General features: G+C 37.7%; 2 protein-coding genes across 2 annotated transcripts; both read right to left on the minus strand.

Annotated features, from left to right (window-relative positions):
• Window positions 1–27: 27 nt before the first annotated feature.
• LOC145726127 (tektin-2) lies at window positions 28–7,230 on the minus strand. The gene is made up of 7 exons (XM_081975094.1): window positions 7,073–7,230; window positions 6,770–7,022; window positions 3,362–3,553; window positions 1,345–1,559; window positions 1,044–1,287; window positions 478–563; window positions 28–420 (listed from the first exon to the last, which is right to left on the minus strand). The coding sequence occupies exons 2-7, from the start codon at window positions 6,995–6,997 to the stop codon at window positions 105–107; spliced, it is 1,281 nt and encodes a 426-aa protein (XP_081831220.1). The 5' UTR covers window positions 6,998–7,022; window positions 7,073–7,230; the 3' UTR covers window positions 28–104.
• A 1,672-nt stretch (window positions 7,231–8,902) lies between these two features.
• On the minus strand, window positions 8,903–11,093 carry LOC145726131 (uncharacterized). The gene is made up of 2 exons (XM_081975103.1): window positions 9,933–11,093; window positions 8,903–9,083 (listed from the first exon to the last, which is right to left on the minus strand). The coding sequence occupies exons 1-2, from the start codon at window positions 10,893–10,895 to the stop codon at window positions 8,988–8,990; spliced, it is 1,059 nt and encodes a 352-aa protein (XP_081831229.1). The 5' UTR covers window positions 10,896–11,093; the 3' UTR covers window positions 8,903–8,987.
• Window positions 11,094–13,984: the final 2,891 nt, after the last annotated feature.

Consider the following 13,984-nt stretch of genomic DNA (forward strand, 5'->3'; position numbering starts at 1 on the left):
AAATGGAAATATTTAAAAATGAAAAAGTTGTTCATTTTTAAGGTACTTGCAATATTAATTTTTATTTAGATGATTACACATAAATTTTGCTGACAAATTTGTAATTATGTGGGAGGAATTTCCTTCTCCATTCTGGTAAGCTCAATGTTCCGGTCGGTTTGACTTCCCGGACCCGCAAATTTTCCTTGTCTCAGTCTCGCCCGCAAGTCCAAACATCGGATATCCGTCATCAAGGACTGATTTTTATTGTCCAGCTCTCTGTCGATGACAACTTGCTGGTCTTCGAGCGCGTTGTAAGTGGCTTTGGCGCAGTTTATCTTGTCCTGCAAATCGTTTCTGGTCTGTCGCAGCTGTAACACTTCGTCCTTTAGTCCTTGTTCCGCCTCATCTCTAGTCAGTTCGAATCCTGGACGATAGGACCTGAAAATCACTCGGTATGCTAATCGGTTTTTTGTCGATTTATAAAAGCGGTCAAACCTGTTCTCCAATCTGGTTTCTGCTAGTTTTAAAGCGTCAGTTTTGGCTTGTAGTGCGGCCTCTAATGTCTGTATTTCCTTAGCCACCTAAAAGTTAGATTTATGTTATTATTATACAATTCAATTGAGCAATATTTTTGTTTTGTTTTAACATAAACAAGTGTTATTGTCTAGTTCAATATCTCGGGAGTTTTCCAAATTGTTGTTCGCTGTGTCTCAAGAACACTTTTTGATAGCTCCTTAAATAATGGAGCTACGCTCACATGACAAAAATAACTAGTTGGAAAATAGCACTTTAGTCCATGTTGTCACTTTTTAGCCTGCAACTCCTTGAGGAGGACCTTAAGGACAAAACTTGTACAGAAATTTGCTACAACTTTCTCTATTAACACTTTTTGATAGCTTCTTAAATAGAGGAGCTACGCTCACTTGAAAAATCAAACTGATTGAAAAATAGCATTATCACTTTTTGCTCTGTAACTCTTTGAGGAGGCCTTCAAAGATAAAAAAAACCTCAATGTAATCTTGTAGAACATGAAATTAATTAAAATATTCTAAAATTCTAACCTTCTCCATTTCTTCGCGCATTTTTAATTGTTGCCACTCGATTTCGTTCCTGGCTTTCTGAGTCTGGTAAATGCGCTTGCGTAGAATGAAATCGACTCGGTCGCGCTGCGCCAACATGTCGTTTTTAGCGCGTTCGCGCATCACAAACAATGCCTCGCGCATACGCAAAGTGTCCGCCAATTCGTCGTCGGCCAACAGTTTAACGTGTCGGCTGTGCTCTAGCCATGTTTCGTACGGATACGAACTGGAATTTTACCGAAAAATCCATAAAGTCATACAGAAATGTGTGGTAAAAAAATACTTTTTAACTATGCGCAGAGGATCAGTTTTGAAACTGATATTTGCGCAGTTCTTATCCAGCGTCAACTGGTCCTTATCAATTTCAATGGCCTCGTGTTTGTCGTTAATGTCCAAGTTCAATTTGAACCGAACTTCATTCAATTTATTGATTTTCTCCCATGCATCCTGGCAACGATCTATCAGCATTTTTTTCACTCCTTCAACCACGCAAAGTTCCTAAAAAACACATAAATTTGGAAAGTGAAACTCGTAAAACGTTCAAAATTGTCTATTAATGGATCGAGAGATTGCCCAGGAACAGGCAGGGTTTGTGTATCATCTGCTTTTTGGACTGCCAAAAGGCCTTTGACTGTGTTAACTAGAAGATGCTGTGGAGAGTTCTTCGAGAGATGGGAGTGCTTGAACATCTAATTGCACTCATAAGAAACGTTTACAACACAACAGAATCGGAAAGGTCAGAATAGAGAACCAGCACTTTCTCCCATTCAAAACCTGCAGAGGCGTTCGTCAGTGATGCGTCCTCTATAACATATATGGAGAATACATAATTGGATGATTGACAGGGAGGAATCTCAATTTCGGGTAAAAAGAGATGAGCAGAGATATGCAGACTACACAACACTAATAACTGCGCCAGAAAAGAAAATGTTGGATCTCCTAAACCATCAATAATTGTGGCTTTACGCGGAGAACACCAAAATCATGATAGTTGATCATTCCAACCAACACACTGCAATTGACAGAGGCTCTACAAAGATTTCAAATCGTTGACCATATCATGTACTTGGGCTTATATATTAATAACACAGGATAATAGGACTAGCTAAAAGTGCAATTAGACGACTAGTCATGATTTTTTCCATCTTCCGATATGGAGGTGAAACGTAGCTACGATTGGGTGAAAGCAAAGAGAGTGAGAGAAAGCTCTTTGAAGGAACAAAGGAAGAAACTAGGGAAAGGTGCATGCGATGAGTACAAAAATTGAATAGAAAGTTTTGTATGGTAAAAAAAAGAGACTCGCAAGCCTGGGAACTTGGTAAACGCCCAACTTGTGTGGAAATCTTCTACAGCACGGCGGTCCTCTCGATGAAAGGCATGATTGAAATACTGGGCATCTACTCCCGGCACGAGACAGGCAAAGAACCTAACACTTGGTCTGTGTTTTAAACAAACAAAGCTTCTGCTAAACCTAATAGAAGCAAACTACGGTGACTGATTTAACTAGCAGCTCTATCACTCCTTTTTAGCGCGGCATATGCAAAATTGCAAATTTTGTTTAAAGGAAGAAGTAACACCGGGGCTTGGCAACTGCCCCGCCCTTTCTCAGCCTATGTTGAGACCCAGAGATCTAAAAGGGCTGCATTCGAACAGCATCCTCATTCGTCACTGCTGTAGCTCCAATCAGAGGAACGTAACGGGTCCATTTGAGGCCTCTGCGTACACTTGAACACTTAGAAGATCCTGCAACACCAAACAAACAAACCAGGAATCTGGCTGCTGCGGAGAAAAAGTTCCTGTTGACTGCACAGATACCTTTAGGACCTTCAATGACGACTTTTTGGACCTACTGCGGCTGACAAATTAACGATACGCCTTTCCCTGGATTAATATGTTTTGGAATGGTGTGGTCCAGCTGAGAGGTACGAGTGGAATAAACTCTAGGTGAATGCTATTGTGGTAAATACTAGAACAGGTGTGGGAGTGGTACGTCGAGATTATCGCCATTTGGGAACGAAGTAGGATAAGATAAAGAGAGACATACCCTGGCTTCCAATAGTTGGAGCATAAAATTATACAAAGAGTGCGAGGCATGATTGGAATGTTAGTGTGTAAGGGATAGAGTAGGGATAGGTAGGCCAGAAAGAGTGATGAGAGAATAGAAATGGCAGACAGAGATAAGATGGTTTTGGAAGGTTCTAAAACGGATGGAAGAAGGCTGAAGATGTACCAGTTTATCTATCTTCTGTAGATTCCAAGATTCTATAATAATGTAGCAAAATCACCTTCTATGCGATTACCTTTTTCAGTTCGGTGTCGCCTTCGTCGTAAGTTAACTCAGCGCCTTGTCTATTATCTCTCATTGAGATGCATTCGGAAATAACTCCCAATGGAATACCTAACCCATCTATTTCTTTCTCGGTCTCGTACTTTTCATCCTTTAATAGTCCGACCTCTTTGTCTATTCTGTTCAGGCAAGCTTCTAGAGTGTCCTGGAACCAATTGATTTAATTTACATTTTATCATTAAATATTAAATTTAAAACGCCCATTAGATATGACGTACACGGTTTTCAACCAATCAGCTGTCAGGAACCACTTATATCATCAGCTTCTTCTAGCCTTTAATGCAGTCAAGGAGAAAAGCGGTGTCAAAGCTTGAATAACTGACAGAAACACAGTTTGAAAGACAGTCAGGGATAAAATCGCTTGGAGTGAAGAAATGACCGTTATATGCACATTTTTGGAGTCATTATTAAATTTCCTATGCAATAACCTGAAAAAACACTACAAAATTTGATACACTAAGGGACAAAAGCGGTGTCAAAATTTGAACTGACAGAAACACAATTTGAAAAGACAGTCAGGGATAAAATTGCTTGTCAAACTCACTTGGAGTGAGAAAATGACCGTTATAAGCACATTTTTGGAGTCATTATTAAATTTCCTATGAAATACCTGAAAAAACACTACAAAATTTGGTATAGTAAGGGAGAAAAGCGGTGTCAAAATTTGAACTGACAGAAACACAATTTGAAAAGACAGTCAGGAATAAAATCGCTTGTCAAACTCACTTGGAGTGAGAAAATGACTGTTTTAAGCACAGTTTTGAAATCCTCAGTAAATTTTCTATTCAAAGACTTGAAAAAACTACAAAATTTGGTACAGTCAGGGAGAAAAGCGGTGTCAAAATTTGAACTGAGAAACACAATTTGAAAAGACAGTCAGGGATAAAATCGCTTGTCAAACTCACTTGGAGTGAGAAAATGATCGTTTTAAGCACATTTTTGGAGTCATTAAATTTCCTATGCAATAACCTGAAAAAACACTAAAAAATTTGGTACAGTAAGGGAGCAAAGCGGTGTGAAAGCTTGAACTGATAGAAACATAATTTGAAAAGACAGTCAGGGACAAAATCGCTTGTCAAACCCACTTGGAGTGAAAAAATTACAGTTTTAAGCACAGTTTTGAAATCCTCATTAAATTTTCTATTCAAAGACCTGAAAAAGCACTACAAAATTTGGTACAGTCAGGGAGAAAAGCGGTGTCAAAATTTGAACTGACAGAAACACAATTTGAAAAGACAGTCAGGGATAAAATTGCTTGTCAAACTCACTTGGAGTGAGAAAATGACTGTTTTAAGCACAGTTTTGGAATCCTCATTAAATTTTCTATTCAAAGACCTGAAAAAGCACTACAAAATTTGGTACAGTCAGGGAGAAAAGCGGTGTCAAAATTTGAACTGACAGAAACACAATTTGAAAAGACAGTCAGGGATAAAATTGCTTGTCAAACTCACTTGGAGTGAAAAAATTACAGTTTTAAGCACAGTTTTGAAATCCTCATTAAATTTTCTATTCAAAGACCGGAAAAAGCACTACAAAATTTGGTACAGTCAGGAAGAAAAGCGGTGTCAAAATTTGAACTGACAGAAACACAATTTGAAAAGACAGTCAGGGATAAAATTGCTTGTCAAACTCACTTGGAGTGAGAAAATGACTGTTTTAAGCACAGTTTTGGAATCCTCATTAAATTTTCTATTCAAAGACCTGAAAAAGCACTACAAAATTTGGTACCGTCAGGGAGAAAAGCGGTGTCAAAGCTTGAACTGATAGAAACACAGTTTGAAATGACAGTCAGGGATAAAATCGCTTGTCAAACTCACTTGGAGTGAGAAAATGACTGTTTTAAGCACAGTTTTGAAATCCTCATAGCACATTTTTGGAGTCCTCATTAAATTTCCTATGCAATAACCTGAAAAAGCATTAAAAAATTTGGTACAGTCAGGGAGAAAAGCGGTGTCAAAATTTGAACTGACAGAAACGCAATTTGAAGAGACAGTCAGGGATAAAATCGCTTGTCAAACTCACTTGGAGTGAGAAAATGACTGTTTTAAGCACAGTTTTGAAATCTTCATTAAATTTTATATTCAAAGACCTGAAAAAGCACTACAAAATTTGATACAGTAAGGGAGAAAAGCGGTGTCAAAGCTTGAACTGACAGAAACACAATTTGAAAAGAAATTCAGGGATAAAATTGCTTGTCAAACTCACTTGGAGTGAGAAAATGATCGTTTTAAGCACATTTTTGGAGTCATTAAATTTCCTATGCAATAACCTGAAAAAACACTAAAAAATTTGGTACAGTAAGGGAGCAAAGCGGTGTGAAAGCTTGAACTGATAGAAACATAATTTGAAAAGACAGTCAGGGATAAAATCGCTTGTCAAACTCACTTGGAGTGAGAAAATGACTGTTTTAAGCACAGTTTTGGAATCTTCATTAAATTTTATATTCAAAGACCTGAAAAAGCACTACAAAATTTGATACAGTAAGGGAGAAAAGCGGTGTCAAAGCTTGAACTGACAGAAACACAATTTGAAAAGAAATTCAGGGATAAAATTGCTTGTCAAACTCACTTGGAGTGAGAAAATGATCGTTTTAAGCACATTTTTGGAGTCATTAAATTTCCTATGCAATAACCTGAAAAAACACTAAAAAATTTGGTACAGTAAGGGAGCAAAGCGGTGTGAAAGCTTGAACTGATAGAAACATAATTTGAAAAGACAGTCAGGGATAAAATCGCTTTTCAAACTCACTTGGAGTGAGAAAATGACTGTTTTAAGCACAGTTTTGAAATCCTTATTAAATTTTCTATTCAAAGACCTGAAAAAACACTACAAAATTTGATACAGTCAGGGAGAAAAGCGGTGTCAAAATTTGAACTGACAGAAACACAATTTGAAAAGACAGTCGGGGATAAAATCGCTTGTCAAACTCACTTGTAGTGAGAAAATGAATGTTTTAAGCACATTTTTGGAGTCATTATTAAATTTCCTATGCAATAACCTGAAAAAACACTACAAAATTTGATACAGTCAGGGATAAAATCGCTTGTCAAACCCATTTGGAGTGAGAAAATGACAGTACAAACCTACACAATAAAGCATGTGGATTTGGCAATCTGCAGTATATAAAATGTTTCACTTACATAACGGCAATGTGATTAAAAATGGTAGATTATATACGGAAAAACAACTGGAGTACGGTAGAAGAATCACAAAAACGGTGGATATACCGTTTTAACGGTAGACCTTGCAACATATTGCTCTATATTGAACCCAAAGGTCAGTTTAGCCCGAGTCGAAGTAATTTTTTTAAAAAACATAAATAACCGTTTTATTGCAGAAAAGATGTTGAAAAATAACTCACCTTCCATCTATCCAATTCAGTGACACGATCCCCTAATCTTACATTGTTATGATAAGTATCCCAGTCGGTTTTAATGTTCGTTTCATTCCTCAATTGACGTGCCTGATGCCTCAAATTGAACGCATCATTCCTTCGCGTATCGTTCGTTTGTTGTATCTCCCATTGTTTGGCAAACCAATCGGCAAGTCCTATATGGGGCAAAGGCTTTTCGTATGTTACCACTGACATAATACCCAAATATCGTACAGTTTAACTGAAAAAAATAATACAGTTTTAACTTCAGTGGGCAATTATACTACATACCTCAAGCGAATGATTCCAGTTTGTGAAAAAGCGCAGAAAAAAGAAAATATTGACAAAACTGCCACTCACTGTCTTCGACTGACGTTGCTATAGTTGTTTGACACTAAACATAGCAACCTCGTATACAGTCTAGTTAATAAATCAATATAGTTATTTCCGCACTCATTTTATTTTTTCCGCACTAGTGCGGAAAAGACTATAACTTCTATTCTTCTTCTACTACTATATCTGCACTCATATGCGTGCGAATCAGTAACAAATCCTGCACGCAAGTAGAAAAAAAAACTTGTAGCAACTCCCTTGTTTTTGGTCTTTCGTATAAAAGTTAAAATGGCAAACGGAAAATCATCCGCAACCCTTTTGGGGATTTAACAAAATCTCATTTTTTCTTAAGGTATTTTTTGTGTTTATTTGTGAACACACTGTGCGATAGAGCGCAGGATGGGCTCAATTAATATAGAAACATGGTGTAAGGAACACTCACTGTCGATCAATCCCAACAAGACTGAGATGGTCCTTTTCACCAGGAAAAGAAGTTTATCGGGCTTAAAATCTGACGACTTCTCTGAAGAGGTGAAATACCTTGGTATTACCCTCGACAGGAAGTTAACCTGGAACTCTCACCTACAAAGCAGAGCAAAAAGAGCATATATAGCACCTGGATCTACACTGCAATAATAAGACCTATGTTAACGTACGGAGCCATTGCATGGGGACCGAAAGTTCTACAAGCAACGGCAATCGGAAAATTATATCAAATACAGCGAATGGCTTGTTTAAACATCGCAGGAGCCACGAGAACAACACCAATCGTCCATTGAATTAATTACTGGTCTGACCCCTCTGGAACTGTACGTTAAGGAGGTTGCGTTAATGGCCATGTTACGATTGTGCACGGCTGGTGTATACCCCGCAGAAGGAGCAGGTCAATTGAGGCTAAGCCTATGGCGAGAAGCACTCACTGCGCTGCCTCTGCTGCAGGCAGTCAGTGATGCAATTTAACCCAAATTTGTGTTTAACAAACTGGGAAAAAATACTAGCGTGGTTCAAAAGGAACTGGCTGGTAACTCCACTCCTCTGGAAAGAACTAACCAGAAAAGGTATTTCTGGCAAAAACATAATAATCTGCACGAACAGTAGACAAGCCCTATGTTAGCCCTGAACAGACAACGTGTTACCTCAGGGCTAGTTAGAGTGCCACCAAGATTTAGCTAGATTTTAGCTCGGTAGATATAACAATATTATCCTGAGATGGGTTAAAGGGCACGATAGGAGCAAAGGTAATCGCATTGCAGACTCTTTAGCCAGTGACACCTACGGCCTGATGACTTCGACAATTGCGGAACTAGCCAAACGCTACACCCATGCTCAATCCCTAAAGAGATGGGATGGAATCAAAGGATGCAGTCTTGTCAGGATCACCCTGGAAAGCTGGCGCCGAAGAAATATTTGGTGATGCCCAGGAAAAATCTACGTTTAACAATAGGATTTCTGACTGGCCACTGTTTAAGGAAACACCTCCATACTATGGTGCTAGTGGACACGCCTCTAAGCAGAGGTGTGTACAGGAAGATGAAACTGTCGAGCATGTCTTATGCGAGTATCCGGACGTCAATAAGAGAGTGTGTGTTCGGTGAGTCTTGGCCTACACCTGCCGACATAAAAGAGATGTCTCCTAGTAACCTGACCTTCCTGGGAAAGGCAGGATGGACGGTGACCTAAGAGGACAACTCGGAAGGATGTACAATGGGTCACATGTGACCTAAGTGCTGTGGGTCTACACTCACCCTCCCCACTCTACACATACAGATTGTGTTATAAAAACACACGTTCGTATCAAACAAATACTATTGGTATATTAAAACTTCAAAAAACCAAATTTTTCACATTTGCACTTATGTAACTACTCCAACTGTTAATCAAAGGTGATTCCATTATTTCTCAACAAATGGTAGGCTTGGCATAGCTTCTCTTTGTTACATCCACATCTGTTTAGCAATGCTTGAACTTCCTGGTTGGAAAAGAAAAAAATGTTATAATAGGTGTCATAATCAAAATGAAACACATAAACCAGAAAAAGCTGAAGAATAATAAATTGTAAAAGTTAAGAGAATTAATAAAATTAATTTGACTATCTCTAAAGTCAAGAGTGTTTGTGAAAGCCTTAAAAGATGTACCACCGAGCAACCCGATAAACTATGTTGGTACAAACTTAATGATCGACGTTGGCAGGAAAAAAGTTATATTCCGAAGAGGTTGTAAGCATCCTCTAGTAGTACTACATTCTTATGTAGTCTATAAGGCTCAAAATTTATATGATTCAGGCCCTAACGGAACGAAATATAATCGCACGCCATCAGGGTGGTTTGATATGAATTGTTTTGAAGACTGGATCATGACCGTAGTGATACCTTAGAAAATTGGAGGGCCGAAAGGTCCTTATAGGGAATAACTTATCTTCATACATGCAATCATTGCAACAAGTGATAAAAGAACTCAAACAATATAATGTTGACATGGTACTTTTGCCATACAACTCGACACACTTAGCGCAATCATTGGATGTTGCATTCTTCGGCCTGGAAATGGAAAAAGAGAGTTGGAAGGAAAGAAGCAAGTATACTAAAGAGTGTACTCCCTCGACTTCTGACAAAATTGATGTATGGAATTATGCCCACGGCGAAAGAAAAGATTTCAACGGGGTTTAGGAAAACTGGACTAATCTCCCTAAACAAAGATGAACTGTTGCGGCAATTGCCTAAAGAAAACTTGGAACCTACAGAAGTTGAGGTTGTTAACACATCTGTTATTGAGTGCCAGTTAATCTGTAAGAAACTAAAAATCAAAATTACTCTCTTACTTTCAAAACTTTCTGCCTTTTAACCATCTCCTTGGCATCCACAGTAGTCTGGTTGCAAAAGTGACTTTTTAGTTTAGACAAGTTGGTACAATCCCCTTTTAGGGTAATCACTCTCTGAGTTTTATTCAACGACAGGGAGTATTTACTAAAGCCACAGGCAAATTTGATTACCAAGTTATCCTTGCTGTTACTTGAAAACTCTGACATCAGCTCGATATCCACATTGTGATAACAGTTTTTAATAAACAATTTTAGTATATCCTGATTGGTCATTTTAGTCACAAATTTGTATTCAGCTATAAGAGGTTTGCTTACACTGTCCAGGTGGACATTATTAGGGTTGTATGATTTGGATACTGCAATAATCTGCTTGTTTTTATTCACCTTTTTGTGGTTGTTATTGCGTTTTACACTTTCAAAATGATATGATACATCCACTTCTACTCTATCTAAGCAAACTACAAGCAATGTTTTGTTAGAGATTAATTGCATGTTGGCCACTATTGTGCAATTAATGACACTATTATCCACTGGAATTACACATAGAGTTGGGGTTTCACAGTCAGTCATTTTAACACTTTTGTTCACTGTTGTACCATCATGATATTGAACGTAAACCCACAGTGACCAGTCGAGGCCTTTAAGTTTCTCCCACAGTGACGGGGTGATGTAAATTTCAAGCAAATAAAATTTCTTACTTTCAAGTTTGCTATAAACTGACAAATTATCGAATTTTAGTTCATCCTGATACAATGCAAACAGTTCCAGAATGTTACTGAACACTTTTACCTTTACATGACCGAGTTTCAGTGAAGATTTGCTATTAGCCAGGATACTGAAGATGAGTTCGTTGTTTAGTTTAGCATTCTCTTCACTCAGTTTTTGATAAGTTTCATGTTCAGCTTGAATTTGTTTTATAATTTCTTCATAGTTGCGAATTTGCTGTTCTGATAAGTATTCCATTGCAGAATAGTCAAATCTTTGATTATCACTTTCTGCATGAGTGTCTCCTTAAAACATATTCACAGTCTAGATGTACAAAAAAAACTGAAAATTATTAAGACACTCAAATTATTACAGAAAATACCGGAAAAACAACTAAAATTCAAATTCAAAAAGTTTGAAAACAAACATTTTTTTTAGGTTATGTTCTTTGTAAGCAGCGTTGCCAGACTATAAAAGAATATATTACGGAGTTGCCAAATAAGTTTTTTTTTTAAATTGGTAGGTACACTTTTCTTTCCACTTTGCCAGTGTTTTGTTTTGGTAATACAGGGTTAGCCAACCCAAATCCTCCTTAAAAGTTTATCAGGATCAAATATTTAAAAAAATTTGAAATTTTCGAAGTAAAATATAAATTCGATGGGTATTTTAAAAATATTTTAATCTTTCTGTCACATCCGGTTTAACCGGAAGTAGATGTCAACTTGCTTATTTTAAATGCAACACCCTCTATAATATTATATTTTTAAAAAGCACTAAAATCATGAAAAAAAAGCGCCTTAAAAGCAAAACTATTTTCCTCAAAAAAGCATACAAATCTGTTAAAAAGCTTTAAAAAAAGTACAAAACTCTTTCAGAGATGCAAATTTTTTACTTTATTTAAGTCAAGGAAGATTTTAGACTGTTTTGAAAACTTTCAAAGGTTTTTGAACAGTTTAAAGAGCATATTGAAGGTTCTGGAATGCTTTAGAGGCATTTTGGAAATTCTTAGACAGTTCTAGAATTTGCTAGAAGTTTCTAGACTGTTTTGATACCTTTTGGGAGCTTCTAGACTAGTTGAAAAGCATTTGGAATCTTTTAACCGTTTTGGAAGGCTTTCGACTGCTTGGGAAACAATTTGGAGTTCCCGTAGTGTTTAAAACCTTTTTAAACTACTTGAGGAGTATTTGGAAGGTTTTTGAACAGTTTAAAGAGTATATTAAAGGTTCTGGAATGCTTTAGAGGCATTAGGAAATTCTTAGACAGTTCTAGACATTTTTGGAAGTTCCTATAGGTAGTTTAGAACATTTTTGGTAAGTCATTGACTGAATATGCAAAAAAAAAATTAAAATAACATGCAAACATGCAGAGACTAAAAAAATTACCAAAAGTTTCGAACAGACGACTGACAGAGTCAGAGTCCAATAAATGCCTTTTGACAGTGCTGGAAGCCACTAAGTGTTATTTGATAATGAAGCCAGAATCCTCTGAAATACTTCGAAAGTCTTCCAAAAAGTGCCCAAAGCCTCAAAAAGTCCATTGACAGTGTCAGAGGCCACTAAATGTCCTTTGACAGAGCCAGAGCCCATCAAGTGTTCTTTGACAATACCAGAATTCTCTGAAATACTCTAAGTCTTCCAAAAGTTGCCAAAAGCTTTAAAAAGACTACTGGCAGTACCAATAGCCACTAAAGTGCCCTTTGACAATGCTAGAATCTTTTCAGATACTCCAAAAGTCTTCAAAAAATTGCAGGAAACCTCAAAGAACCCACTGATGACAGTGTGAGAGTCCACTATAGTGGCATCTGGCACTGTTCAACGACATTTAGTGGACTCTGATGCTGTCAGTGGGCTCTTTGAATCTTCTGGCAATTTTTGCAAGACTTTTGGAGCATTTCAGAAGATTCTAGCATTGTCAAATAACTGGCACTGTCAAAGGGCATTATTAGTATACTCTGACACTGTCAGTGGGCTGTTTGAAATTTCTTGAATTTTTTTAAGACTTTTGGAGTATTTTTTAAGATTGTAGCATTGTCAAATAACACTTAGTGGCCGCTGACACTGTCAATGAGCTTTTTGAGACTTCTTACAATTTTTGGAAGACTTTTGGCGTATTTCAGGGGATTCTGGCATTGTCAAAGAACACTTAATGGCCCGTAATACTGTCAGTGGACATTTTGAGGCTTCTGAGGGCAATTTTAGAAGAGTTTCCGACTATTTAACAGGATTGTGGCTTGTGACACTGTCAAAGGATGCTTAGTGGCCACTGGCATTGTCATATTTCAGGCTGTTAGAAAATTTTGGATGACTTTCGGAGTATTTCAGAGGATTCAAGCACTCCCAAAGATCACTTAATTAGTGGCCTCTGGCACTGTCAAAGGGCATTATTAGTAGACTCTGACACTGTCAGTGGGCTCTTTGAGACTTAATTCTTGCAATTTTTTAAAGACTTTCGGAGCATTTCAGGGAATTCTGGCATTGTCTAAGGACATGTAGTTGCCCCTGACACTGTCACTGAGCTCTTTGAGGCTTTTTGCAATTTTTGGAGTATTTCAGAAGATTCTATCATTGCCAAAACACATTTAGTGGCCTTTGGCACTGTCAAAGGACATTTAGTGGCCAATTTTTTGAAGGCTTTCGTAGTATTTAAGTTCTCAAACAATGAGAGGAACTTGAAAGATTAGAAAATTGCATGCTTTTAGTTTTTGTAAGAGAAGTTTGAAATTGTGAAGCAATTGTGTGTTGAAAGGAAGTAAGCATCAGACTTAAAAAAATCATCAAATGAAGAACAAAAACTCAACTTTCTTCAACAGTTAAAACTAAAAACATGAAGACATAACAAGCAAACCTGCCGACAAGTTTGACAACTTTGAAGATAAATTGGCAAGTGAATAAATGAAAAATATTGAAGCACATGAAGCAGGCTGGTTGATGTTGTTGTTCTTAGATGGGCTCCTTTCTGAGAAGATACTTAGGCCGCTAGCCTAGCCTAGCCTAGCTCCATTCTGATCGTTGCAAGTGCCGGGCACGTGTATCGGAGTTTCCTCGTCTTCTAGGCACAAGAGTTCTTTGTCCAAGTCCTATCACACATCTGAGGTCCTTTCTGGATAGTTCCATCAGACACTTTGAGTTATCTCTAGGAAATAATGAGACCCATGAGACATCGCGATGCTTGGTCTCTTCCCAGGGAGTATCGGATCTTTGACAATGGCGGATCCGACAGTGCCGGTTTTAGTCCTAGAATAGGTTCAATCCAACCTGTCCGCCTTCTCGTTTCGTTTAAGACCGGAGAGCCCTAAACCCCAAGTTAGACGCAGTTTGGCCATCCGCGTGAGCTACAGGAGTGTCTTT

Source organism: Ips typographus, linkage group LG3, assembly GCF_016097725.1.
Source record: "Ips typographus isolate SLU linkage group LG3, UJ_Ityp_2.0, whole genome shotgun sequence".
Classification (NCBI taxonomy): Eukaryota; Metazoa; Arthropoda; class Insecta; order Coleoptera; family Curculionidae; genus Ips; species Ips typographus.

Bases quoted from the DNA above. Each gene is read 5' to 3' on its own strand.
- LOC145726131 (XM_081975103.1), bottom strand. From the start codon at position 10,895: ATGGAATACTTATCAGAACAGCAAATTCGCAACTATGAAGAAATTATA. The intron at 9,084-9,932 runs GTAAGAGAGTAA...TTTTCCAACCAG, and splicing joins AAAGGCAGAAAGTTTTGAAA to GAAGTTCAAGCATTGCTAAA.
- LOC145726127 (XM_081975094.1), bottom strand. From the start codon at position 6,997: ATGTCAGTGGTAACATACGAAAAGCCTTTGCCCCATATAGGACTTGCC. The intron at 3,554-6,769 runs GTGAGTTATTTT...AATTGGTTCCAG, and splicing joins CTGAATTGGATAGATGGAAG to GACACTCTAGAAGCTTGCCT. The intron at 1,288-1,344 runs GTATTTTTTTAC...GTAAAATTCCAG, and splicing joins CCTCTGCGCATAGTTAAAAA to TTCGTATCCGTACGAAACAT.